We start from the raw sequence: 26,067 nt of genomic DNA, 5'->3' as shown, positions 1-26,067 counted from the left end.
GACGTCCAGTTTGCATTATTATTATTATTGTTATTATTATTATTACTATTCTTATTATACATTCGAATGCACACGAAAGGGGTTTAGGTAGATGCAGGTCTGCACATTATTGACTGGAAAATGGGAATAATTTCCACCCTTAGATTAGAGAATACAAAAGATTACAGAATACAAAAAATATAAATATAACAGTAAATGCAGTTTGCATATTATTAGGCTTTTTTTATCTTTTTTTTTTTTGGTGCCCATCCCAGAGGTGCAATATTGTTTTAAACAAGATGACTGGAAAGAACTGAATTTTTCCTATTTTTATGCCAAATTTGGTGTCAACTGACCAAGTATTTGCAGAGAAAATGTCAATGTTAAAGTTTACCACGGACACACAGACACACGGACACACACACACACACACACACACACACACAGACAACCGAACTCCGTGTTAAAACATAGACTCACTTTGTTTACACAAGTGAGTCAAAAATGAGCAAAATATATAACTCCACCATGAGTGTATTATATTGAAAGCAAGATGATATACCTTGTATAGATTATTTGCGCTGGTATAATAGGTATCGAAAAAATAATGTTATTGTCTTCTGTGTTTTGTATTGTGTTCTGTGTGGCTGGTTCAGGATTAAAGAGGCTATGCCAGTCTTGAATAAAAGCTTATTTGTGTTTGCACTTTTCTTCTGTCTTTGCTGCTGTGTACACATGTCAGGTGATCGGTATAAGGACAGGCCCGGCGCCTCCTTTTTTGAGGAAGCGTCTGGGTTTGTTCCAATGTACCTTTCTTCTTTTTTTTTTTTTACCTGTGTGCTAGCTGAATCGGTAGCGTAAGCAGCACTGACTTGAAGTTGTGTACCTTGTGAATGGAGAGAGTTACCACTCTTTACTATTTGTTAATCATTGTCTTCTGAGCTTTTTTTTTTTTTTCATAGAGAAGAGACAGACAGACAGACAGAAATCGAGGCAGGGGTAGAGAAGGGAGAGACGGGGTGAGGGTGGTTGAAGGTCAGTGCAAGTGCAGTTGTTCAACTTTGGCTGATGACTGCAAGTTTATGTTACGCCCACGTTCGGGTTGCATGTCACCTCGCCACACCTCTGGTCACGTGCACCCCACGTAGCCCCACCCTTCTCCCTCCCTCCGTGTCCCACCGCTATGTGTGTGTGTGTGTGTGTGTGTGTGTTTTATCTTCAGTTTAACGTCTATTCACTATAAGTGTTTTTAGACGGAAAGGAGTCAAGTAGTGGATAAAGGAAAGGGAGTGCATGTGAATATTAGTGTAAAAAAAAAAAGTGTTCATGTTATGTATCAGAGGAAAGGTAGATTATTATAAGAAAAAGTCTAAAGAGATTGTGGTGTGTATGGAATGTGTGGTGTGTATTGAATGATATGTCATGGGAGGGAGAATATGTATATGCATATCAACAAGTATTAACCTACAACAATGTAAATATAAATAACAACATTAATTGTAATACATCAAAGGAGGATACCAACTGGACTGGAGTTTAAAATTTCTGAAAACATTCTAAGCAGTGAATAATCATTCAAAATCTTTTCAGTGGCTAATGAAATATTGGAAGAAAAGTCATCAACTACATCTTTTGGAATTAACGGTCTTATGCTCGGACAATGAACGAGTAGATGGCTTACAGTTATTTGCTTACCGCATATACATTTTATATTTTTAGAAAATTTTGTACGAAAGGCATTTAAACGAATTCTATACATTAGACTTGTAATTTGTCTTGAATGTGCTGCTGGTGTCGAATTTAGAAAATGTTTGGGATTAGCTGCATTCTTTGTGTTTACACAACAGTGGTAATATTGATTATTTGAATCTATAAGTAATTTTTGAAATCGATTTCTAGATACATTTTCTATACAACTAATGCATTCATGCAGATCTAACTGGATGTCAAGTTGTACTGCGCCTTCGAAATTACGTGCTGCTCTTCTAGCTGCTTGGTCTACCCACTCATTTGAAGATATTCCATCGTGCGAAGGTACCCAACAGAAAGTTATTTTAATGCCCTGTTTTGTCAGTTGGTGAGTAATATGTTTTATTTCCATTGTCATCTCAATTCGCTTCTTTGAATTTGAAGATTCTATAGCTTGTATTACTGACTTTGAGTCTACACATAATAAAATTTCACTTACAGTTTTCGGAATGTCTGAAATATAATTTAAGGCCATAAGTATGGCTAAAAGTTCAGCTGTGAAAATGGAATATTGTCTACCAATATAGTATAATTTTTCTATTCTAAATGAAGGAATGACAAAAGCCGCTCCTGAATTACCATCTTCTAGAACAAATCCGTCTGTGTATATTTTTAGGTAATTTGAATATTGATTTTCTATATGGGAGAGCACTTCAGGTTTTAACAAAAATGGTGACTGGTTCTTGGGTAAATCTGTATAATCCATGTCAAAGGTAGCTTTACACTGCTCCCATTCAGGGACTGGTGAAAAAGTAGGTATTTTTGCAATTTGCTTGTCTTTTGATTCCGCAGCACTAATGATATCTGATGCATTTGTATTAATGGATGTCATAGACTATCGTCTTAGCTCTTTTAGCAAAATCTTCTTGTGAACTCAAATTAGCTTCTTCTTTTGAAAAGGTTTCATATGCGAAAGATTTGATAACGAATTTCGCGGCTGAAGCTTTCCTTTGTTCATCAAGAGATGAAACACCTGCTTCTCTGTAAGTCCCTAAATTTGATGTAAGAATGGGCACACCTAGAGCGAGTTTATAAGCCTTACAATCAATGCTTTGCAGCTTCTTTAACAAATGCAGTGGAGCACTGAAGAATACCTCTTGAGCGTATGTCAAGTGTGAACGTACGAGGGAGGTAGTGTGTGTGTGTGTGTGTGTGTGTGTGTGTGTGTGTGTGTACCACCATCACCAATTCCAACCCACTCATCACCTACCCATCTACTGATAGCGTACGACTCAGGAAAAATTTCCCTTCTCATTATTCTCGACTTGTCAGCCGCCTTTGACACGATAGACTATTCAATCCTTCTTTCCCGTCTTCATTTTACATTTGGTATCAACGGCACTGTTCTAAACTGGTTCAAATCTTATCTCACTGATCGATTCCAGTCTGTCATTGCTGATCATTTCCAATCTGAACCCGTTAAAATCGAACATGGAGTCCCACAGGGATCTGTTTTAGGCCCAGTGCTCTTCACACTGTATACTGCTCCTCTCGCTGAAATTATCAACCGCCATAATATCAGTCATCATTCTTATGCTGATGACACTCAACTCCAGAAGAGTGATACCTCTGAAAATTTGTTGTCGCTCTTGCAAGAAACATCCAACTGCTTCCTGGACATTCAAAACTGGATGACTCGAAATAAGTTACAATTGAACGCGGACAAAACTGAAGCAATGATCATAGGAACTAAACAAAAACTGTCTTCCATCACAATTGACACAATCAGACTTGGCAGTACATCTATCCCTTTTTCCACGTCAGTCAGGAACCTCGGTGTTGTCCTTGACAATACACTGTCCATACAAAAATTTATCAGTCAGACATGTCAGTCCTGCTACTGCCAACTGCGGCGCATCAGTGCCGTCCGGAAATATCTGTCCACTGACGCAACATCTAGACTTGTCGTTTCTCTCATTCTCTCTCGCCTTGACTACTGTAACTCTCTATTGTCTGGTTTGCCTGCTTCATCCATTTAGTCCCTTCAGCGCATGCAAAACTCTGCTGCCCTACTCGTCCTCAGAAAGAAAAGATCTGAGCACATCACTCCTCTTTTGCAACATCTCCACTGGCTCCCTGTCTCACACCGAATAAAGTACAAGATCAGCACTCTATGTTATAAATGTATTCACAAAACTGCCCCTTCCTATCTCTGTGGCTGCCTTCACCTCTACACTCCATCTCGCTCACAACGATCGGCTTCGGATCCACTCTGTTTACGCATACCCAGATTCAAACACTCGACTGTTACCCGCCGTTCTTTCTCTGTCTCTGGATCTTGCGATTGGAATGAACTTCCTCTTTCGCTTCGTCAAGTCTCCACACTCAGCTCTTTCAAGTCTGGCCTTAAAACCCACCTTTTCCCAAAATAGCCTCCCATGCCTGCCCTTCCTTGTCTTTAGTTTCTACAGTTTTAGAGTTATGCATGCGTGTGAATGACTGGTGCGAAAGCGCTTTGGTTTGTCTCTGCACAAGATTCAGCGGTATATAAATACCATTATTATTATTATTATTATGACTACCTCGCCTCTCTCTCTCTCTCTCTCACTTTTTTTCCCAACGATAAGCCCACCAAGTTATCTCCCTTCTTCCTCTTCCCCTCCTATCTCACTCTCTCTCTCCCTCTTTAGTCTTTCTCTTCTCCCCTCTCTTTCTATGTCTCCCACTCTCTTTCTCTTCTCCTTCTCTCTCACCCTCTCGAATCCGTCATCACTCCCCCCCAACCCCCCACTTTCTATATCTCGTCTCTTCTCAGCCTCTTTCTTTTTCTCCATCTCCTCCCCCCCCCCCTCCCTCTCTCTTTCTCCCCCCGCGCTGTCTTTCTCTTTTTCTATATCACTCTCTGTCCCCGTAACCCACCTCTCTCGCCCTGATCCTGTGTGTCTTTTTAGTGTTACTTACATGAAGTTAATTTGATACTGTCTTCTGGTATTTTTTATGTTATTTTATGGTGTTATATATATATATATATAATTTTTTTTTTTACCGTGTATCATGCTGCTGCAGTACAGACTTCAAGAGAGTTACCGTCCCTCGCAAAGGGCACGGACTGGGAAGAGAAAAGCACACCGGTGTTTATCGATTACCCTCGAAAATAAAGAATTTTGCCATCGTCATTCTCTCTCTCTCTCTCTCTCTCTCTCTCTCTCTCTCTGTCTCTGTTGTGTGTGTGTGTGTGTGTGTGTGTGTATGACGTGGCATGTTTTTAACCATAATAGTCCTTCGTGATCAACCTGTACATGTTCAATCCCTTGCAAAGTTGCAATGATAGATTCCTTTGATATTTTATTTAATCCTGTTTTAGTAGGCCATAGAACCTTGGTGAAAATGGTTTCCACTTTCTCCTCTGTCACACGTACTATATGTCTCACTCTGTCTGTGTGTCCGTCCACGTGTTTATGTGTGTGTGTGTGTGTGTGTGTGTGTGTGCACGCGCGCGGGGGCGCGCGCATTCACGCGCATGCACGTATGAAGGGGATGACGTCTGTATTATGTGATGAAGATGACGGCAGACATAACGTGAGTGTTAACTGGAGATATATGCGGTGTCACTGATGTACGCGCGCACGCGCGCGTTCACACACACACACAAAGGGATTCCCACAGCGTTAGCACCGGCACACCCACATGTATTCCTTGCGCTTGCTTAGGTTTGGTTTTGTTTTGTTTTTTTGATTTGTTACAAGAGCTGGTTAATTCCTTGACGACAAACACATTGGTGATAAAACAAAAGAAACAAGCAAAGGAAAATGTTGACTTTTTTGGTTTCGTTGGAAAACGCGGTTCATTAAGTGCAATGTCTATGTATGTGTGTGTGTGTGTGTGTGTGTGTGTGTGTGTGTGTGTGTGTGTGTATACCTGGTAGCTGTTCGATTCAGAATATTCTTCCGTTGTCATGATATTTTTTAGTAGATTATGCGTCTGTGACAAGTATTTCCGTGTTTGGTATTTTGTTACCTATTCCGTAGATTGTTGGGTTGTTTTTTTTTCCCGAACATGGAAACACACGCAGACGCACAAATGCATCCGTACAAACACACACACACACACACACACACACACACACACACTCTCTCTCTCTCTCTCTCACTCTTTCTCTCTCTCTCTGTCCTCTCACGCGCGTGCGCGCACGCCCTCCCCCCTCCACCCCTTCCCCGCGCCCCCCCCCCCCCCCCCCCCCCACACACACACACTCGATCAGAATGAATGTCGCAGTTGGAAAACGAAACAGATTTCAGCTTTGCTCACAGGAGATGAATTTCCGTCCGTGAACATGGAAGACGTGTGGAAATGAGTGTTAACTGTTATGTAGCCTTCCACCACCACCCAGTGTGTGTGTTGACTGGGGTCTCTGTCAGTGGAGCCAGGGTGTCGGGAGAGAGTTCTTAATGAGGGAAAGATTAAAAATCATAGGGAGAGAGAGAGAGAAGGGGGGGGTGATGTTTTGGGGTTGGGGGGTAGGAGGGGGGTTGGGGTAGCAGATAGAGAGAAGGGGTGTGATGAAGCAGTATCCTTGTTGAAAATTTTCAAATCTGAGAAAAGAGAGGGGCGTCTCCTCGTTTGGGAGAAATTTTAAAGAAGAGGGAAGAGGTAGGGAGAGTTGGGGGTTGTTTGAAATATCCTCTTTGTGTAGCGAATTTTAAAATCAGAGAAAAGAGGAGGAGAGAGGGAGGTGTGTGTGTGTGTGTGTGGGGGGGGGGGGGGGGGGGGGGGGTAGTGATGAAACAGTCTCCTCGTTTGGGAGAAATTTTAAATAAGAGAAAAGAGCGAAAGAGGTGGGGAGAGTGGTGGTGGGCGGGGGGGCGGGGGGGGGGGGTGTTTGAAATATCCTCTTTGTTTAACGAAATCAGAGAAAAGAGAAGGAGAGAGAGGGTAACAAGAGGAAAGAAAAATCATAAACAATAGGAAAGAGAGAAAGAGGTAGGGAGAAGGGTGGGGGGATGGGGGGGGGGGGAGTTTTGAAGCATTCCGCTTGTTGAGGGAAATTTAATATGAGAGGAAAGAGAGAAGGATAAAAGAGATAGAGAGACGGGGGGGGGGGGGGGGGGGGGGGGTGGGGGGGGGGGACAGATTGACACAGAGAGAGAGGGGGAATAGTGCCATGAAACAGTCTCCATCTTATGTTGATGTCAGAGGGGAAGAGAGAGACAGATTGACACAGAGAGAGAGGGGGGATAGTGCCATGAAACAGTCTCCATCTTATGTTGATGTCAGAGGGGGAGAGAGAGACAGATTGACACAGAGAGAGAGGGGGGATAGTGTCATGAAACAGTCTCCATCTTATGTTGATGTCAGTGGGGGAGAGAGAGACAGATTGACACAGAGAGAGAGAGGGGGGGGGATAGTGTCATGAAACAGTCTCCATCTTATGTTGATGTCAGAGGGGGAGAGAGAGACAGATTGACACAGAGAGAGAGGGGGGATAGTGTCATGAAACAGTCTCCATCTTATGTTGATGTCAGAGGGGGAGAGAGAGACAGATTGACAGAGAGAGAGAGAGGGGGGATAGTGTCATGAAACAGTCTCCATCTTATGTTGATGTCAGAGGGGGAGAGAGAGACAGATTGACACACAGAGAGAGGGGGGATAGTGTCATGAAACAGTCTCCATCTTATGTTGATGTCAGAGGAAAAGGAGAGAACAGAGAGAGAGGGCCAGACAGACAGACAGACAGACAAAGTGTGTGTCTGTGTGCTCGCATCCAAGTGGATGAGAGAGTGGGGGAGGGGTGGGGGAGAGTTGGGAGGGGGGGGGGGGGGGGGGGGTACGGAAAGGACGCGCGAATGAACGAACAAAATTCTATTTCAAGACAGTAATGTAAAAAAGCGCAATGTGTTTGTGTACATTCGGACCTCTGGACAAAGGAAGAAAAAACAAGAGAGGCAAGGCCTTCAAGACTCACTTGTGATACACTTAAAAAAACAAACAAAAAAAAACAAAAACAAGCTTTTTATGTATTGAGTATAATTTCAAAATGTAATGTTTAAGATGAGAAAGATCAGTTTAAAGCAAATTAAGTCCCCTAGCATTAATTACAGAGTAATTTCCCTTTTTTACTATCTGCACTAAAACGTTTGCAAAATAAATAAAACTTCCATGCTTAGCAAAAGAAGTTCCTGTTTGTACAAAAAATGATAATAATGACTGCTCTAGTTGTTGGGTCAGAATATCAGATCAAAGTGCCAAGTTTAGAGAATACAAAAAAAAAATATATATATATAACAGTTAATGCAGTTTGCATATAATTAGGCTTCATTCTTCATTTTTTTTGTGCCCATCCCAGAGGTGCAATATTGTTTTAAACAAGATGACTGGAAAGAACTGAATTTTTCCTATTTTTATGCCAAATTTGGTGTCAACTGACAAAGTAGTTGCAGAGAAAATGTCAATGTTAAAGTTTACCACGGACACACAGACACACACACACACACACACACACACACACACACACAGACAACCGAACACCGGGTTAAAACATAGACTCACTTTGTTTACACAAGTGAGTCAAAAAGCCAAAGCATTCACAACCACAGCATTATCAACATTACAAACGCATGCACAAAACGTAACTTGTACAAATGTACATACATGTACAATACAATAAAGCCATGAGTTAACAGTAAGGATGAGAGATGAGATTGGGAGAAGGCAGGATGAGGGACAGGTAAACAGTGAAGAAAGTATGGGAGACTCAGTACGCTTATTATTATTTCTGGTTGTAGTTTGCACTCAACAGAAGAATGTCTATTGTTCATGAAAAATGTACGAAAAAAAAAAGAAAAAAAAGAAGAGAGAGTGAAGAAAGTATGGGAGACTCAATGAAGGAGATTGACAGACCGATACATAGACATGGAGAGAGACTGAGAGAAACTGACAGAGGAGGAGCGAGGAATAAACATATTGGCGATCTTACACACACACACACACACACAGAGAAGAGGGTTGGTTATAAAGACCGTGATTTTTCCGGCTTTCGTGAAAAATCGAAAGAGATACAGACAGACAGACAGACAGAGAGAGAAGGCAGTGTTTTTATTTACGAGGGCATAAAATGAGCTCCGGCAACTTTTCATGCTCTGTATCCGCGCTCATTAAGAGAGGCAGGTAGGGAAGATGATTGGGGAATGGGGGGGGCGGAGGTGTTGGGGGGGACTGGGAGGGGAAGGGGAGGGGAACAGGGGACAAAAAAAAAACAGGAGCATTTAGTTTAGAACATACAAGAACGCTAACGAAAGCATCGCGTTCTCAATATTAACAGACGCACGTGATGACGAGAGAGAGAGAGAGTTGCTGAGAATATATTGAGAGACAATATTAACAGACATACGTGCTGATGAGAGCGAGTGAGTGAGAAAGAGAGAGAGAGAGAGAGGGGGGGGGGGACGTTGAGAATACATTTGTTTTTCAATCTTCACCGTTTCAATGATTCACAAAAATTTGTTCTGATATTGGGTTCCGCATATGATTTTTTTAAATTTTTTTAAATTTTTATTAAGACGCTAAGACGTGAGTATACATTTAGTATAGATGAAATAGTATTGCATAAATATCCACCAGAATATGTTAGACTTTTCTTTTCAAGATAAATTCTTGGCCGAGGAAGAGTTATTTTATGTGTGTGTTACTGGAAAATTACTCATGAGAGAGAGGATGAAAGGTTGATATATTTGAGGGAAAAGAACACGCTTGAAAAATATGTATGTAAAAATCATTTAATTTTGATTCAGTGTGTGCTCCCATTAGAGATTAGCCTTAGGTATTTAATAAGGGAACACACTCAATGATTTATTTTTTAAATTGATTCAGTGTGGGCCTCCGAGCCGGGCACCTGGAGTATGAAACACACACACACACACACACACACACACACACATACACACACATACATATATATATATATATATATATATATATATACATATATATGTGTGTGTGTGTATGTGTAGATATGTATCTATATCGATCTCGATATCTCTCTCTCTCTCTCTCTCTCTCTCTCTCTCTCTCTCTCTCTCTCTCTCTCTCTCTCTCTCTCTCTCTCTCTCTATATATATATATATATATATATATATATACTGTAATATAATTCTTTGTCTATTTGTAGATATCTGTAATAAATGATCGATTTCTCTGTCTACCTAATCTGTCTATCTATTCATGTGATAAGGAAACAAAGCATAAACGTGGAAGAGAGAAACCTAGCAAAAAACAGTATTTCACTGTTTTGAATTTGATTGTATTCGTATATATATATATATATATATATATATATATATATATATATATATATGGGATGGGGGTGGGAGGGGTGGTGGACGGAAATGAAAACGGGACAGAAAAACCTGCTGACGATGGCGAGTGTCTTTCTCTTGTTCTTGTTTTATAATATTACTGCGCGAAGATCTTCGCGCAGTGTGCGTGCGCGCGCACATAATAATGTAAAACTCTCTCTCTCTCTCTCTATATATATATATATATATATTTATTTATTTCTTCGCGCATAGATATATGCGGCACATAGTTCTTCGCGCACAACACTGTAAAACAAGAACAACAAGAAGAAGAGAAAACAGACACTCGCCAACGTCAGCAGATTTTCCAGTCCCGTTTTCATTTTCCCTCCCCCCTTCCTCCCCCCCCCCACTCCACCCGTCCCCTCCACGACCCCCATTCTCTCTCTGTCTGTCTGTCTGTCTGTCTGTCTGTCTCTCTCTCTCTGTCTCGTCGCTGGACCATTATGTTGTGAAACAAGTGACGTGCCCTTTCTACGCACAGACTGTATCGTTCCATCCCTCACGCTCTCAGATAAACTGCCGGACAATCGCAGAAGACCTTTAGGCTCTGTCACGCTTAACAAGTCAATCTGAAAAAGACCCCACCCCTACTCCCCGACCCCCTCCGCCCCCATCTTCATCCTTTATATAGCACGGGTTCATGCGTCAAAAGGCTGCTGTTGCAACAGCCATCATCATCATTATCATCTGTGATGCTCGGGCTCTCCAGTGCTGCACGTCCCGAACTATTGTTTAATTCTGCCCGGGGTGCCTTTCTGCACGGGGTTGTTAACTTCAGTCAAACGTCAGCGTGTACAGGTATAAGAGCTTGTTTAACCTTTCATTTGCTGCCTGTCTGTCTGTCTGTCTGTCTGTCTGTCTCTGCCTCTGTCTCTTTTTTTTTCTCTCTCTGTCTCTATCTCTGTGCGTATCTCTCTTTATCTCTGTCTCTGTCATTCTGTCTCTGCCTCTCTCTCTCTCTTTTTATTATTATTATATATATATATATATATATATATATATATATATATACTGCGCTCGTCTCTCTCTCTTTGTCTATGTCTTTCTCTGTCTCTGCCTGTCTGTCTATCGCGGTCTGTCTTGTCTCTCTATCTCTGTCCCCCTCTCTCTCTCTCTGTGTATGTGTGTGTGTGTGTGTGTGTGTGTGTGTGTGTGTGTGTGTGAGTGTGTGTGTGTGACTGACGTCTCTGTCCTCTTGCTCCCCCCCTCTCCCCTATATCTCCCTCTTCCATCGCTCTCTCTCTCTCTCTCTTCTCTTCTCTTCCTCCACATGGAGAGGGGGGGAGAGGGACGCAGCGACAGAGAGAGAGAGAGAGAGAGAGAGAGAGAGATGGAGAGAGAGAGAGAGAGAGGGTAGGTAAAACAGAGGGTGACAAGGAGAGGAACGCAGCGACAGAGATGGAGAGAGAGAGAGAGAGAGAGAGAGAGAGAGAAAAGGGGGTAAAACAGAGAGACAAGGAGAGGGACGCAGTGACAGAGATGGAGAGAGAGAGGGGGGGGGGTTAAACAGAGAAGAGACAAGGAGAGGGACGCAGCGACAGAGATGGAGAAGGGGGGGGGGGGACAGAGAGAGACAAGGAGAGGGACACAGCGAGGGAGGGGGAGAGAGAGAGACAGAGGGTAGAACAAAGAGCAACAAGGAGAGGGACGCAGCGACAGAGATGGAGAGAGAGGGAGGGGGGGGGTTAAAACAGAGAGAGACAAGGAGAGGGACACAGCGACAGAGATGGAGGGAGAGAGAGGGGGGGGGGGGTTGGGGGTAAACAGAGAGAGACAAGGAGAGGACACGGCGTCAGAGCAGAGAGAGAGATGGTAAAACAGAGAGACAAGGAGAGGGGACACGGCGACAGAGAGAGAGAGAGAGAGAGAGAGAGAGAGAGATGGTTAAAACAGAGAGACAAGGAGAGGGACGCAGCGACAGAGAGAGAGAGAGAGATAGAGAGAGATGGTAAAACAGAGAGACAAGGAGAGGGACACGGCGACAGAGAGAGAGAGAGAGAGATGGTAAAACAGAGAGACAAGGAGAGGGACACGCGACACAGAGAGAGAGAGATATGGTAAAACAGAGAGACAAGGAGAGGGACACAGCGACACAGAGAGAGAGAGAGAGAGAGAGAGAGAGAGAGAGAGAGATGGTAAAACAGAGAGACAGGGAGAGGGACGCAGAGAGAGAGAGAGAGAGAGAGAGAGATGGTAAAACAGAGAGACAAGGAGAGGGACACAGCGACAGAGAGAGAGAGAGAGAGAGAGAGAGAGATGGTAAAACAGAGAGACAAGGAGAGGGACACGCGACAGAGAGAGAGAGATGGTAAAACAGAGAGACAAGGAGAGGGACAGCGACAGGGGAGAGAGAGAGAGATGGTAAAACAGAGAGACAAGGAGAGGGACCAGCGAAAGAGAGAGAGAGAGAGAGAGGAAAACAGAGAGACAGGAGAGGGACGCAGCGACAAGAGAGGGGGAGAGGAGAGAGATGGTAAACAGAGAAAAAGGGAGAGGAACGGCGACAGAGAGAGGAGAGAGGACGAGAGAGACAGAGAGAGAGAGGAGATGTAAAACAGAGAGACAAGGAGAGGGACGCAGCGACAGAGAGAGAGAGAGAGAGAGAGAGAGAGAGATGGTAAAACAGAGAGACAAGGAGAGGGACGCAGCGACAGAGAGAGAGAGATGGTAAAACAGAGAGACAAGGAGAGGGACACAGCGACAAGAGAGAGAGATGGTAAAACAGAGAGACAAGGAGAGGGACACAGCGACAGAGAGAGAGAGAGATGGTAAAACAGAGAGACAAGGAGAGGGACACAGCGACAGAGAGAGAGAGAGAGAGAGAGATGTAAAACAGAGAGACAAGGAGAGGGACACAGCGACAGAGAGAGAGAGATGGTAAAACAGAGAGACAAGGAGAGGGACACAGCGACAGAGAGAGAGAGAGAGAGAGAGAGAGAGAGAGATGGTAAAACAGAGAGACAAGGAGAGGGACACAGCGACAGAGAGAGAGAGAGAGAGAGAGAGAGATGGTAAAACAGAGAGACAAGGAGAGGGACACAGAGAGAGAGAGAGAGATGTAAAACAGAGACAGGGAGAGGGACGCAGCGACAGAGAGAGAGAGATGGTAAAACAGAGAGACAAGGAGAGGGACACAGCGACAGAGAGAGAGAGAGAGAGAGTAAAACAGAGAGACAAGGAGAGGGACACAGCGACAGAGAGAGAGAGAGAGAGAGAGATGGTAAAACAGAGAGACACGGAGAGGGACGCAGCGACACAGAGAGAGATGGTAAACAGAGAGACAAGGAGAGGGACGCAGTGACAGAGAGAGAGAGAGAGAGAGAGATGGAAAGAGACTGAGACAAGGAGAGGGACACAGCGACAGAGAGAGATGGAGAGAGAGAGAGGGGGGGGGTAAAACAGAGAGAGAGAGAGACGCGGCAACAGAGAGAGAAAGAGACTGAGACAAGGAGAGGGACGCGGCGACAGAGAGAGAGAAAGGGGTGTGTGATGAGGGACGCAGCGACAGAGAGACAGAGACAGGGAGAGGGACGTGGCGACAGAGAGAGAGAGAGGGGGGGGGGGATGAGGGACGCAGCTACAGAGATGGAGAGGGGGAGAGAGAGAGAGAGAGAGTAAAACAGAGAGACAAGGAGAGAGGGGGGGGGGGAGGGGAGGAGGGACGCAGCGACAGAGATGGAGAGAGACAGAGACGCAGTGGCAGAGAGAGACAGACATATATACAGAGACATAGAGTGGGAGCTGCTGAACAAAATGTTGTCGACACTGCGAAATTGCTGCCGGCAGCGAAACTGACAAGAGCTGAGAGGTGTATAATGTTTCAAGGATAATGATTGATATGTAGAGAACTTTTGTTGTTTTTTTCCATTGAGCGCTCACTGACAGCTGCAGCAGGAGAGGTCAGTGGGCTCTAGATGATGATGATGATTGCTGTTATTGTTATTATCATTATTGTTAACATCATTATCATCATCGTCGTCGTCGTCGTCATCGTTGTTGTTGTTGATGTTATTTTAGTATTATATCATCATCATCGTGGGCTGTGCTGTATGGATGATGATGATGATGATGATGATCTTAATCATGATGATGATGATGATGATGACGACGATCCTGGCTCTGGATGTATTGTTGTTAGGTTCGTGCTGGCTTGATGCTGGCAAGGCCTGATGGTGTAGTGTGGTGTGCTGTGGTCTAGTGTAGTGTGGTGTGCTGTGGTGTGGTGTGCTCTGGTGTAGTGTGCTGTGCTGTGGTGTGCTCTAGTGTAGTGTGCTGTGCTGTGGTGTGGTGTGCTCTGGTGTAGTGTGCTGTGCTGTGCTGTGCTGTAGTGTGCTGTGGTGTGGTGTGCTGTGCTCTGGTGTAGTGTGCTGTGCTGTGGTGTGGTGTGCTGTGGTGTGCTCTGGTGTAGTGTGCTGTGCTGTGGTGTGGTGTGGTGTGCTCTGGTGTAGTGTGCTGTGCTGTGCTCTGGTGTGGTGTGCTGTGGTGTGCTCTGGTGTAGTGTGCTGTGCTGTGCTGTGGTGTGCTCTGGTGTAGTGTGCTGTGCTGTGCTGTGGTGTGCTCTGGTGTAGTGTGCTGTGCTGTGCTGTGGTGTGCTCTGGTGTAGTGTGCTGTGCTGTGGTGTGGTGTGGTGTGCTCTGGTGTAGTGTGCTGTGCTGTGCTGTGGTGTGCTCTGGTGTAGTGTGCTGTGCTGTGGTGTGGTGTGGTGTGCTCTGGTGTAGTGTGCTGTGCTGTGCTGTGGTGTGCTCTGGTGTAGTGTGCTGTGCTGTGGTGTGGTGTGGTGTGCTCTGGTGTAGTGTGCTGTGCTGTGGTGTAGTGTGCTCTGGTGTGCTGTGCTGTGCTGTGCTGTGGTGTGCTCTGGTGTAGTGTGCTGTGCTGTGGTGTGGTGTGGTGTGCTCTGGTGTAGTGTGCTGTGCTGTGGTGTAGTGTGCTCTGGTGTGCTGTGCTGTGCTGTGCTGTGGTGTGCTCTGGTGTAGTGTGGTGTGGTGTGGTGTGGTGTGCTCTGGTGTAGTGTGCTGTGCTGTGGTGTGCTCTGGTGTAGTGTGCTGTGCTGTGGTGTGCTCTGGTGTAGTGTGGTGTGGTGTGGTGTGCTCTGGTGTAGTGTGCTGTGCTGTGCTGTGCTGTGGTGTGCTCTGGTGTAGTGTGCTGTGCTGTGCTGTGCTGTGCTGTGGTGTGCTCTGGTGTAGTGTGCTGTGCTGTGCTGTGGTGTGGTGTGCTCTGGTGTAGTGTGCTGTGCTCTGGTGTGCTCTGGTGTAGTGTGCTGTGGTGTGCTGTGCTGTGGTGTGCTGTGCTGTTTCTCTGGTGTAGTGTGGTGTGCTCTGGTGTAGTGTGCTGTGCTGTTTCTCTGGTGTAGTGTGCTGTGCTCTGGTGTAGTGTGCTGTGCTGTTTCTCTGGTGTAGTGTGGTGTGCTCTGGTGTAGTGTGGTGTGCTCTGGTGTAGTGTGGTGTGCTGTGGTGTAGTGTGCTGTGCTGTGCTGTGCTGTGGTGTGCTCTGGTGTAGTGTGCTGTGCTGTGGTGTGTGTGTGTGTAATGTAGTATGATGTGGTGTGGTATAGTGAGTGGTGTAGGGTGATGTTGTGTGGAGTGGTGTCGAAAGGCATGGTGTGGCTTTGAGTTGTGTGGTGCGGTGTGGACTGATGTGTTATGTGGTGTGGTGGTGTTTGCTACTGTAACTGCTGCTGCTGCTGCTGCTACTGCTGCTGCTGAAACTGAAACTGGTACTGCTTTTAGCGGATATTTATAGAGTGCGTAACCATTGAGCACAAGGCGAGTGAAGTGGGAGGAGGGGAAGGGGAGGAGGGGAGGAGAGTTGGGGGTGTGGAAAAGGGGACAACTTTTGCCTTGTTGCCATTGCAAAAGAGATAGACAGAGAGAGGATGGAGAGAAAGGCATTGAGAGAGAGGGGGAGAGAGAGGGGGGGGGGGTAGAGGTTGAGAGAGAGGGGGAGAGAGAGAGGGTAGAGGTTGAGAGAGAGGGGGAGAGAGAGAGGGTAGAGGTTGAGAGAGAGAGGGGGAGAGAGAGGGTAGAGGTTGAGAGAGAGAGGGGGAGAGAGAGAGGGTAGAGGTTGAGAGAGAGAGGGGGAGAGAGAGGGGGGTAGAGGTTGAGAGGGAGGGAGAGAGAGGGTAGAGGTTGAGAGAGAGAGGGGGAGAGAGAGGGGGGGGGGTAGAGGTTGAGGGAGAGGGAAGGAGAGAGAGGGTAGAGGTTGAGAGAGAGAGGGGGAGAGAGAGAGGGTAGAAGTTGAGAGAGAGGGAGGGAGAGAGAGGGTAGAGGTTGAGAATGAGAGAGAGAGGGGGAGAGAGAGGGGGGGTAGAGGTTGAGAGAGAGGGAGGGAGAGAGAGGGGGGGTAGAGGTTGAGAGAGAGGGAGGGAGAGAGAGGGTAGAGGTTGAGAGAGAGAGGGGGAGAGAGAGAGGGTAGAGGTTGAGAGAGAGAGGGGGAGAGAGAGGGAGGGAGAGAGAGGGTAGAGGTTGAGAGAGAGGGGGAGAGAGAGAGGGTAGAGGTTGGGAGAGTGAGAGTGATAAGAGTGAATTTCGTAAAGAGAAAATTTGCATTGGGTGCGGCAAACCAGTCTCAAACATTAAGCATGACTGAAGAGGGGGGGGGGGGGGGGGGGGGCATGATTATGGTACGAGTACAGAAGTCTTGAACATGACTTATGAGAGAAAGGGTTGTTATTAGAGAGAGCGAGAGTAAGGTGGGGAAGGAAGGGAGGTTGGGAACAAATATATTGGTAGTGAATTTTTTTCCTTGTCGAATGCTCCACGGAACGCACTTCAGTTGGCGATTAGCGAGCCCGTGGGTGGGCCCGTGCGTTCGTGCGCTCGGTTGTATATGTTGAGAGAGGAAGGAGGGCGGGCTGGCGAGGATGCCTGCATATGTGCTCACACGTGTGTGTGTGTGTGTGTGTGTGTGTGTGTGTGTGTAAATGTTCGTGCTTGTGAATGTGCGTGTGCGCGCGCGTTTGTGTGCGTTTGTACATATATATATATATATATATGCGTGCGTGCTTGTATGAACGCCCGCGCATATGCGCTTTAAAGACAGACAGACAGACATACACTTGCAGACATTTCGAAGCTTCACACCCAAAGGTGTTGACTACGCAGATGGTAGTGTGTCTGCTGGCAGGGCAGTGTGGAGGGGTAATGATGATGATGATGATGATGGTGACGATGATGGTGACGATGATGAAGAAGGTGATGAAATGCCTCCTCGGTACTGTTAATTATAACTTCCTGGTTCACACAGCCACTCAAAATGTATCGATACAAAGGGGAAGTTTTATTACCTGCGCTGACTTGCAGAATGCGGTGGCACCACCAGCACAGGAACAGGATGTTAGGAGGTAGAAGGAGAAAAAACAAAAACAAAAACAAAAACAACAAACACAGTAGGTATACTGATGTTGGCAATACTGTTTTAGCGGAGTATGTCATGCTACCTATTATGTCACGGGGCAGTTTTGTTCAGACAGGATGAAGACTAGGGTTAAAAAAAAAAAAAAGAGAGAGAGATAATTTCCTTTCTTGGAGAGAGGTGAGGGGAGGGGGGGGAGAGAGAGAGAGATGGGGTGGGTTGGGGAATGGAGAGAGAGAGAGAGAGATAGAGAGAGAGAGTGTGTTATTGGTTAAGCAAACAGACTAATAAACAAATAAGACAGAGAAACTTCCAGAAACCGAAACATCAGCACAAACATGCGCGCTGCTTGTTGGCAGGAGTGCGGGAGATAAGAAGGGAAATAGTCTCTTCGGCTTATCTCCCTTATTTTTGCGTTTCACCATTGGTGGGGGCCCGTCAGCTCAGTTGGTTAGAGCGCCTTTCTGATAACGTGCAGGTTGTGGGTTCGACCTCCATGTGAGACCGCGCGAAAATCTTCTTCTTCCCCTCCACTTTCTCCCCCTCCTCTTCCTCCTTACCACCTCCTTCTTTAATCCTCCGTCTTCATCTTCGTATTTATTGTTATATCGTTTTATTTTTGGACTATTTTTATCTCCATTTTTGACTCACTTGTGTAAACAAAGTGAGTCTGTGTTTTAACCCGGTGTTCGGTTGTCTCTGTGTGTGTGTCTGTGTCTGTGTGTCCGTGGTAAACTTTAACATTGACATTTTCTCTGCAAGTACTTTGTCAGTTGACACCAAATTAGGCATAGACATAGGAAAAATTCAGTTCTTTCCAGTCATCTTGTTTAAAGCAATATTGCACCTCTGGGATGGGCACAAAACTTTTTTTAAAAAAATGAAGCCTAATTATATGCAAACTGCATTTACTGTTATATTTATATTTTTTGTATTCTCTAAACTTGGCACTTTGATGATATTCTGACCCAACAACAAGAGCAGTCATTATTATCATTTTTTGTTCAAACAGGAACTTCTTTTGCTAAGCATGGAAGTTTTATTTATTTTGCAAACGTTTTGGTGCAGATAGTAAAAAAGGGAAATTACTCTGTAATTAATGCTAGGGGACTTAATTTGCTTTAAACTGATCTTTCTCATCTTAAACATTACAATTTGAAATTATACTCAATACATAAAAAGCTTGGATTTTTTTTTTTTAAGTGTATCACAAGTGAGTCTTGAAGGCCTTGCCTCTCTTGTTATTCATTTCTTTTCTTGTTTTTGTGATTTGATGGATGAAAGAGAGAGCCTACGAAATGCTGCAGGTAAAGAAAGAATGTGTGTGTGTGTGTGTGTGTGTGTGTGTGTGTGTGCATAGGTTTTTTTAAGCTGTTTTTCCCTTCTCGCATCGCCTTCGCCTTCTTTACTTGCAGTATTTCGTAGACTTTGAAGGTCTGGCCAGCGCGTTGGACCTGAGTGCATGTGTGAATACGCGTTCGTGTGTGTGTGTGCGTGCGTACGTGTGTATGTGTGTGTGTCAGAGAGAGAGGGAGAGAGAGAGAGAGTCAGGGAGACAGTGGGTGTGTTTGCTGTTACAGTGTCAGTTCTTGTCTTCTGTTCTACATCTTTACACTGTAAGTCCGTGACTGAGGGCGCGCGCGCCCATGTCTTGATGTGTGTGTGTGTGGGTGGGTGGGGGGGGGGGGGGGGGGGTTCAGCGTGTGTCAGTGTGTATGTGTGTGTGTGTGTGTGTTTGAGATATATAAAGAAGAGAGAGGGTGGGGGGAGAGGATGTAAGCTATTTCACGTTCAGTTGAGCGCGTCAACCCTTAGGCCTGTTGTGGGGGGCTAGCGAGGTTTTTAGAAAGGAAGAGAGAGAGAGAGAGAGAGATTGCAGACTGGCAGACAGACAGAGATGATTGATGAATGGATGGATGGGCACGTTTTATCACAAGGCTCAACACAGTGAGAGAGTGAGAGGGAGGGACGGGGAGGGGAGTGAGGAGGGGGGGGGGCAGGGGGGGGGGGCACTAAGCATCAGGTCTGTGTCAGTGTTAAGTACTCCGAGTGCTTTGCGTTGTCTGGGTGTGTAATTATGGATACGTGTATCCGTGCAAGTGATGATTTCGTCTACATTACGCGTGGGCGCGGGCACACACACACGCTCACAACACGCGTATTAAAAAAAAAAAAAATATATATATATATATATATATAATTCACCAATAGGACGAGTGCTTTGAATATTGCTCTTTAGGCGACTGAGGCACACCTTCCCTTGACAATCGAGGCTGTAATTAGACCACCTCTGATGGAGGGGGGGTTTTTTGTTTGTTTTTTTGCCAGTGCTGTCTTTGATAGCGATCAGTTTTCAGTTGAATCAAGTAAGGCTGTTTTACCTGGTCACCTGAAGGAATTTATGTATTTGGGTGAAGCCTACTCTCAGGGCTGTTCCAAACAATATCACCTGCGAGGAAAAAGATTGCAAAAACCGTCTGTTGATATCCGGATGTAGCCTATTGCACGCAGACTAAGTGATGAGAAACTCTAAGGAGAGCTGGACAGTGCAAGATCTTCGGAGAAGCCCCCCCCCCCCCCCCCCCCCCTCAGTCAAGTGTTTTGACCATTAACTCCATACACTCTAAGGGGGCCGGGCCGCACCCAGGTCATGACTCCTGGAGGCCCTTGTATTGCCACCAATAAGAACTCTACACTGCTAAGCCAAACGAAGAACCTGAGGTGGCTCAAGGGTACTCGACGTATACATGTATGTGTGGATTGTGCAGACTAAGAACTTGACTGAGTCAAACTAAGAATCCGCAATGGCTCAGTGGTACTCGACATATGTGGAATTGTTTGGTTTTAATAAACAGCAAAAGGAGTTGAGACTCCTCTCGGTATCAAATCAACTACTGTGGTAACTGCTTTCAAAAACAACCCATGCTGTTTTACAAGAAATTCCCCCAAATGTACTGGTCGCCGAAAGGTGTATACTTCACGAAGTCTTCGTAATGCATCAGTTACATTTTTGGGCAATGCCCTCAGTTAGAAAATCCAGCTGTACAAAATAAGAAGGTGGCTATGGTGTCCTGATAGCGCTGTTGAGGCGTCGTTGCAGTGTAAGACAATGAACCGTAGACCAAAACCTTAAGGGGATCACAAAACGGTCACCCTTCGGACGAAGTACAGAGCAGATAGCATTTAGGGGGTCCCATTGTCGCCCCAAGCGGTGTGCTTTAATATATATATATATATATATATATATATATATATATATATATATATATATATATACACACACACATATACATATAATGATGTATATATATATATATATATATATATATATATATATTATATTTATATACAGAGAGAGAGAGAGAGTGACACAAAAATCAAGAATATTAAACTTTGACCCGTTTAGGGGCATGGAGGATAACATTATTATGTAACAGCAATAGTATTTTACACTAAAATTAAACATAAACAGCAATTTAAATACAATAACATAAAATATCGGAAACAAAACGCAAACTGTATGAAACAAAACACAAATAATGACAAGTACTTTACTTCTGGTATTAAACCTCAGAATCGTTCAGGCAACGTTGCACATCTTTGCAGAGTTGCTTAAGTTCTACTGATTTTCTTGCCTGATAAGGAAATTGCACAGGCAGCCTCCTCCAACAAGAAACGTTCAACAATCGTTTACCATTAATTTTTGTCCTTGAAGTCGTATTGCAACAGTAGTTAAACCTTTTTTTGCAAGTTCCACGTCATAATTGTGTAATGCGTCATTTACTTCAGTGAGATCACGTGAGTCATTGTGTGAATATTTGTTGTACTTTCAGCACAAATGATCTGAAACACATTATTCTCTTGTGCAGCACAACCATTTTGTAGCAATGTTTTGAAATTATGCTAGAGGATTATATACACCCCGAGAGCTTGGTATTGAAGAGATGAACAGTGAAATCGTTAACTTAAAAAAAAAAAAATTTTAACAGCAGACTTAGCGAACTTACGTGCTTAACAATGGCACGGCCTTCTTCGTTCGTAGGCTGCAACTCCCACGTTCACTTGTCTGTACACGAGTGGGGCTTTTACGCGCATGACCGTTTTTACCCCGCCATGTAGGCAGCCATACTTCGTTTTCGGGGGCGTGCATGCTGGGTATGTTCTTGTTTCCATAACCCACCGAACGCTGACATGGATTACAGGATCTTTAACGTGCGTATATTGTTTTTATGTTTGCGTATACACACGAAGGGGGTTCAGGCACAAGCAGGTCTTCACATATGTTGACATGGGAGATAGGAAAAATCTCCACCCTTTACCCGCCAGGCGCCGTTACCGAGATTCGAACCCGGGACCCTCAGATTGAAAGTCCAAAGCTTTAACCAGTAGGCTATTGCGTCCGTAGCGTGGCACAGCCATTACAAGTGTCTTTTCCGCATCTTCCAATCAAATTACATAAATAAAATATTTTCCACGTGTAGTTATTTGGTCTGTGAGTTTTTAAGATTTTACCTTCTCAAATCAACAAACAAATCAACACTATGAGAAGACCATGCAGAGGTCATGTCAACTGTTCCAACTATATGGCAAGAATGTAGTATCTGTCAACACATTTCTTTACCAAAATCCGAGCTTTAATTAGTGTCATCATAGGAAAGATTCGGAATTAGCCAGAACATTTAGCCAGTACGCTTTTAACGATAACTGTATTCCATTCCTGAACAGTTGATAAAACAGATATTTACGACTAAAGAAAATGATAATATATCCCAAAATCGTTTTAAAAAAAAATCTTCAATAAACATTATGGGATCCCGTCTGTCTGAGTGTCAACAAAACGCAGACAATCGAATTGTGAAATATATTCCTTGTATTCCTCGTGTTTCGTTCTGTTCCTTTGTTCACAATTCAGAAACTTAGATTCCTCGTCAGTTGAGTACACAGTCTGGAGCAATAGGCAGAGGACAGGTTTTTAGGGCAGCAAGCCTGTACCAGGCAGACTACAAGTTGACCAAGATGCTGCAACCCCAGGGCACTGAAGTCAACCTTCAGAAGAAGCAGGTCGTCGGGCGTGTCCAGGGAAATTTACCTTTGGTTCCGATGTCTGGTCCGGCGCGTTCTTCAGCACGCAGCGGATCTTGCCCCTTGGTGTTGAAGAGACTATGACTGGTAGTCTGACGTGAAGATTCTTCAGTTGTTTTCGTTTCGACATGCATGATGAATGCTTCCGTTTTTCCTGACCTGAGTTTCACAAGAACAGGACGACTTGAAGAGGAGCTTATATCACTGGTGCTGTTGTTTCTTACCCCCTCGCCCCCCTCTCCCCCCCCTCTCTCTCTCTCTCCCTCTCTCTCTCTCTCTCTCTCTTCCTCACTCATTCCGAAGATGTAATCGAATTACCAAAGCCCTCGAGCGCTCAGTTTGTCAACGTGTGTTTTCCCGTGTTGTTGTTTCAGGAGAGAGGGCGCGGCATCAGAGTGCCTCGAGCTTTGTCCTGCGGGCCCAGTCGCTTCATCCCCTGTCAGGAGGTAAGTCTGTAACACACACACACACACACACACAGATTTTGTGAACTTGCTATTCTTTCTGTCTTCCTCTCTGTCCGCCTCTTTTTTCCTTCGTACGTCTGTCTGTCTGTGTGTCGAAGTCAATGTATGCCAGTGTGTCTGTCTGTATAGATCTCTGTGTGCGTGTGTGGGTAGAGTTTTGAGGGTTTGAGGGGTGGGGGAACACATTCACTCATCTAAAAGTCGTGGACCAGACAAGAATTGTGGTTGGTTGGTTTGCTGTTAATTTTCCTAGGGTTTAAAAAAAAAAAAAAAAATCCAAGATCAGATTCTACTTCCCATGGACACACCTACCTTCTTGCTACCCTGTGTGTGTGTGTGTGTGTGTGTGTGTGTGTGTGTGTGTGTGTGTGTTTCTGTCCCCGCCTCCCAGCAACGTATATATTTATGTGGGTTGACAAAGTCACGTCGGCCATTCGTTTCACCTTTTGGCAGTCACACAGTACACAGTACCAGTGGTGTACTAGAGCGTGTGTCAGGTGTGTCAAGACAGTGGAGCCCCACCCCACCTGTTGGCCTGCATTATTTATCCCACCTGTCCGCCCAGCTTGACACTGTGACGCAGGTGCTGAGGTCAGCACTAGACATAAGGTGTATACACTAGTTGTGAGGTGTGACAAAAAGTTCTCTCTCTCTCTCTCTCTCTCTCTCTCTCTGTGTATGTGTGTATGTGTGTGTGTGTGTGTTTGCAATTTGTTGAAAGCAGGGAGAAGAGTGTGTTTGAAAGTAGGGAAATTCATCAAAAATGGGAAAGATTACACGATGGTATAGTCGTTGCTTATCTGTTTTTATCTACCAGCTTCAGTGTTTCAATTGCTGTTCACGTTTTGATTTTGTTGAAAAATTCAAATGGTGTTACTTTATACCCTCCGTGCCCCAATAGGGGTCAAAGGATTAAATACTTTTTTTTTTTTTTTATTCTTGATTCTCTTGTGTGTGTGCGTGTGTGGTCTAATGGGAGTGGAGAGGGGTGGAGGGGGGGGGGGAGGGGGGGGTGGGGGGCAGGGGAGGGGCTGTGGGGACTGCACAGATTAAGAGAGATGGACGAGTATAGTGTAGCATCGTGGAACTTTCCTGAACGGATGTCAGTCAGCAATGATCGAAAGAGACTAGACAGTAGATAAAAAAAAAAAACAAAAACAACAGAAATGGGTATAATGACTGCCTTTTATTTTTTTTTTAAATTTATTTCTTTATCAGGGACTATTAAAGTATAAGAGCACCGACAGAAAACACACCAAAGGAGAGGGAGATAATCATTATTAGAAATGAATACTAATCATCAGACCGTAATCATGGGTTTGTAAGATATTTGTTTGAAAACATTTTTAATAAACATTTTTTGTTATAAAAACAAACAAACAAACAAACAAACAAAACATTGGGGGAAGAGGGATAAAAGAGGGGGAAATTAACAGAGCTTACAGAACGAAAATGAGCTTTTTCTCTTTAAGACTGGACTATACCCCCCCGCAGAAAACGGAATATAATTGCCTACATGTTGGAGAAAAAAAAAAAAAAAAAGTTTACACACACTACGTAAAAGCCCACTCGTACAAACAAGTGAACGTGGCAGTTGTCAGCACACGAACACAACACAAGAAGAAACAGAGGAAGAAGATGGGACAAAGGTTCATTGTGCTAAACACACAACACACACACACACACACACACACACACACACACACACACACACACACAAAACACATACACACAAACAAAAACCACACAGACATAAAAAAAAAGTAGTAAAAACAACGAGACGTTGCGTATCTTAAGTTAAACGCTCGTGGGCGTGAAGGCAGGACGGTCCTCATATACAGAAGTCGGCTGGTTCCATCAGAGATGAGTGTCTTCACGGGTCTGTAGTGGCGGTAATTAGCAAGACTTTACAGGTCTGTAGTGGGGGTGATTGACAAGACTTTACAGGTCTGTAGTGGGGGTGATTGACAAGACTTTACAGGTCTGTAGTGGGGGTGATTGACAAGACTTCACAGGTCTGTAGTGGGGGTGATTGACAAGACTTTACAGGTGTGTAGTGGGGGTGATTGACAAGACTTTACAGGTGTGTAGTGGGGGTGATTGACAAGACTTTACAGGTGTGTAGTGGGGGTGATTGACAAGACTTTACAGGTGTGTAGTGGGGGTGATTGACAAGACTTTACAGGTGTGTAGTGGGGGTGATTGACAAGACTTTACAGGTGTGTAGTGGGGGTGATTGACAAGGCTTTACAGGTCTGTAGTGGGGGTGATTGACAAGACTTTACAGGTGTGTAGTGGGGGTGATTGACAAGACTTTACAGGTGTGTAGTGGGGGTGATTGACAAGACTTTACAGGTGTGTAGTGGGGGTGACAAGACTTTACAGGTGTGTACTGGGGATGATTGACAAGACTTTACAGGTGTGTAGTGGGGGTGATTGACAAGACTTTACAGGTGTGTAGTGGGGGTGATTGACAAGACTTTACAGGTGTGTAGTGGGGGTGATTGACAAGGCTTTACAGGTGTGTAGTGGGGGTGATTGACAAGACTTTACAGTTGTGTAGTGGGGGTGATTGACAAGACTTTACAGGTGTGTAGTGGGGGTGATTGACAAGACTTTACAGGTGTGTAGTGGGGGTGATTGACAAGGCTTTACAGGTGTGTAGTGGGGGTGATTGACAAGACTTCACAGGTCTGTAGTGGGGGTGATTGACAAGACTTTACAGGTCAGTAGTGGGGGTGATTGACAAGACTTTACATGTCTGTAGTGGGGGTGATTGACAAGACTTTACAGGTCTGTAGTGGGGGTGATTGACAAGGCTTTACAGGTCTGTAGTGGGGGTGATTGACAAGACTTTACAGGTCTGTAGTGGGGGTGATTGACAAGACTTTACAGGTCTGTAGTGGGGGTGATTGACAAGACTTTACAGGTGTGTAGTGGGGGTGATTGACAAGACTTTACAGGTGTGTAGTGGGGGTGATTGACAAGGCTTTACAGGTGTGTAGTGGGGGTGATTGACAAGGCTTCACAGGTCTGTAGTGGGGGTGATTGACAAGACTTTACAGGTGTGTAGTGGGGGTGATTGACAAGACTTTACAGGTCTGTAGTGGGGGTTGTAAACAAGACCGAGGGGAGGGGGTTGTGTG

General features: G+C 44.8%; 1 protein-coding gene across 1 annotated transcript in view; it reads left to right on the top strand.

Annotated features, from left to right (window-relative positions):
• Positions 1-26,067, top strand: part of LOC143282981 (sestrin-1-like) — a 114,731-nt gene that overhangs the window by 15,723 nt on the left and 72,941 nt on the right. Inside the window, exon 2 of the mRNA XM_076588923.1 lies at positions 22,829-22,900. Within this exon, the coding sequence (XP_076445038.1) occupies positions 22,829-22,900 (72 nt within the window). The remainder of the gene's footprint in view (positions 1-22,828; positions 22,901-26,067) is intronic.

This window comes from Babylonia areolata, chromosome 6 (assembly GCF_041734735.1).
Source record: "Babylonia areolata isolate BAREFJ2019XMU chromosome 6, ASM4173473v1, whole genome shotgun sequence".
In the NCBI taxonomy this organism is placed as follows: Eukaryota; Metazoa; Mollusca; class Gastropoda; order Neogastropoda; family Buccinidae; genus Babylonia; species Babylonia areolata.
This window is presented reverse-complemented; position numbering and strand designations above follow the sequence as displayed.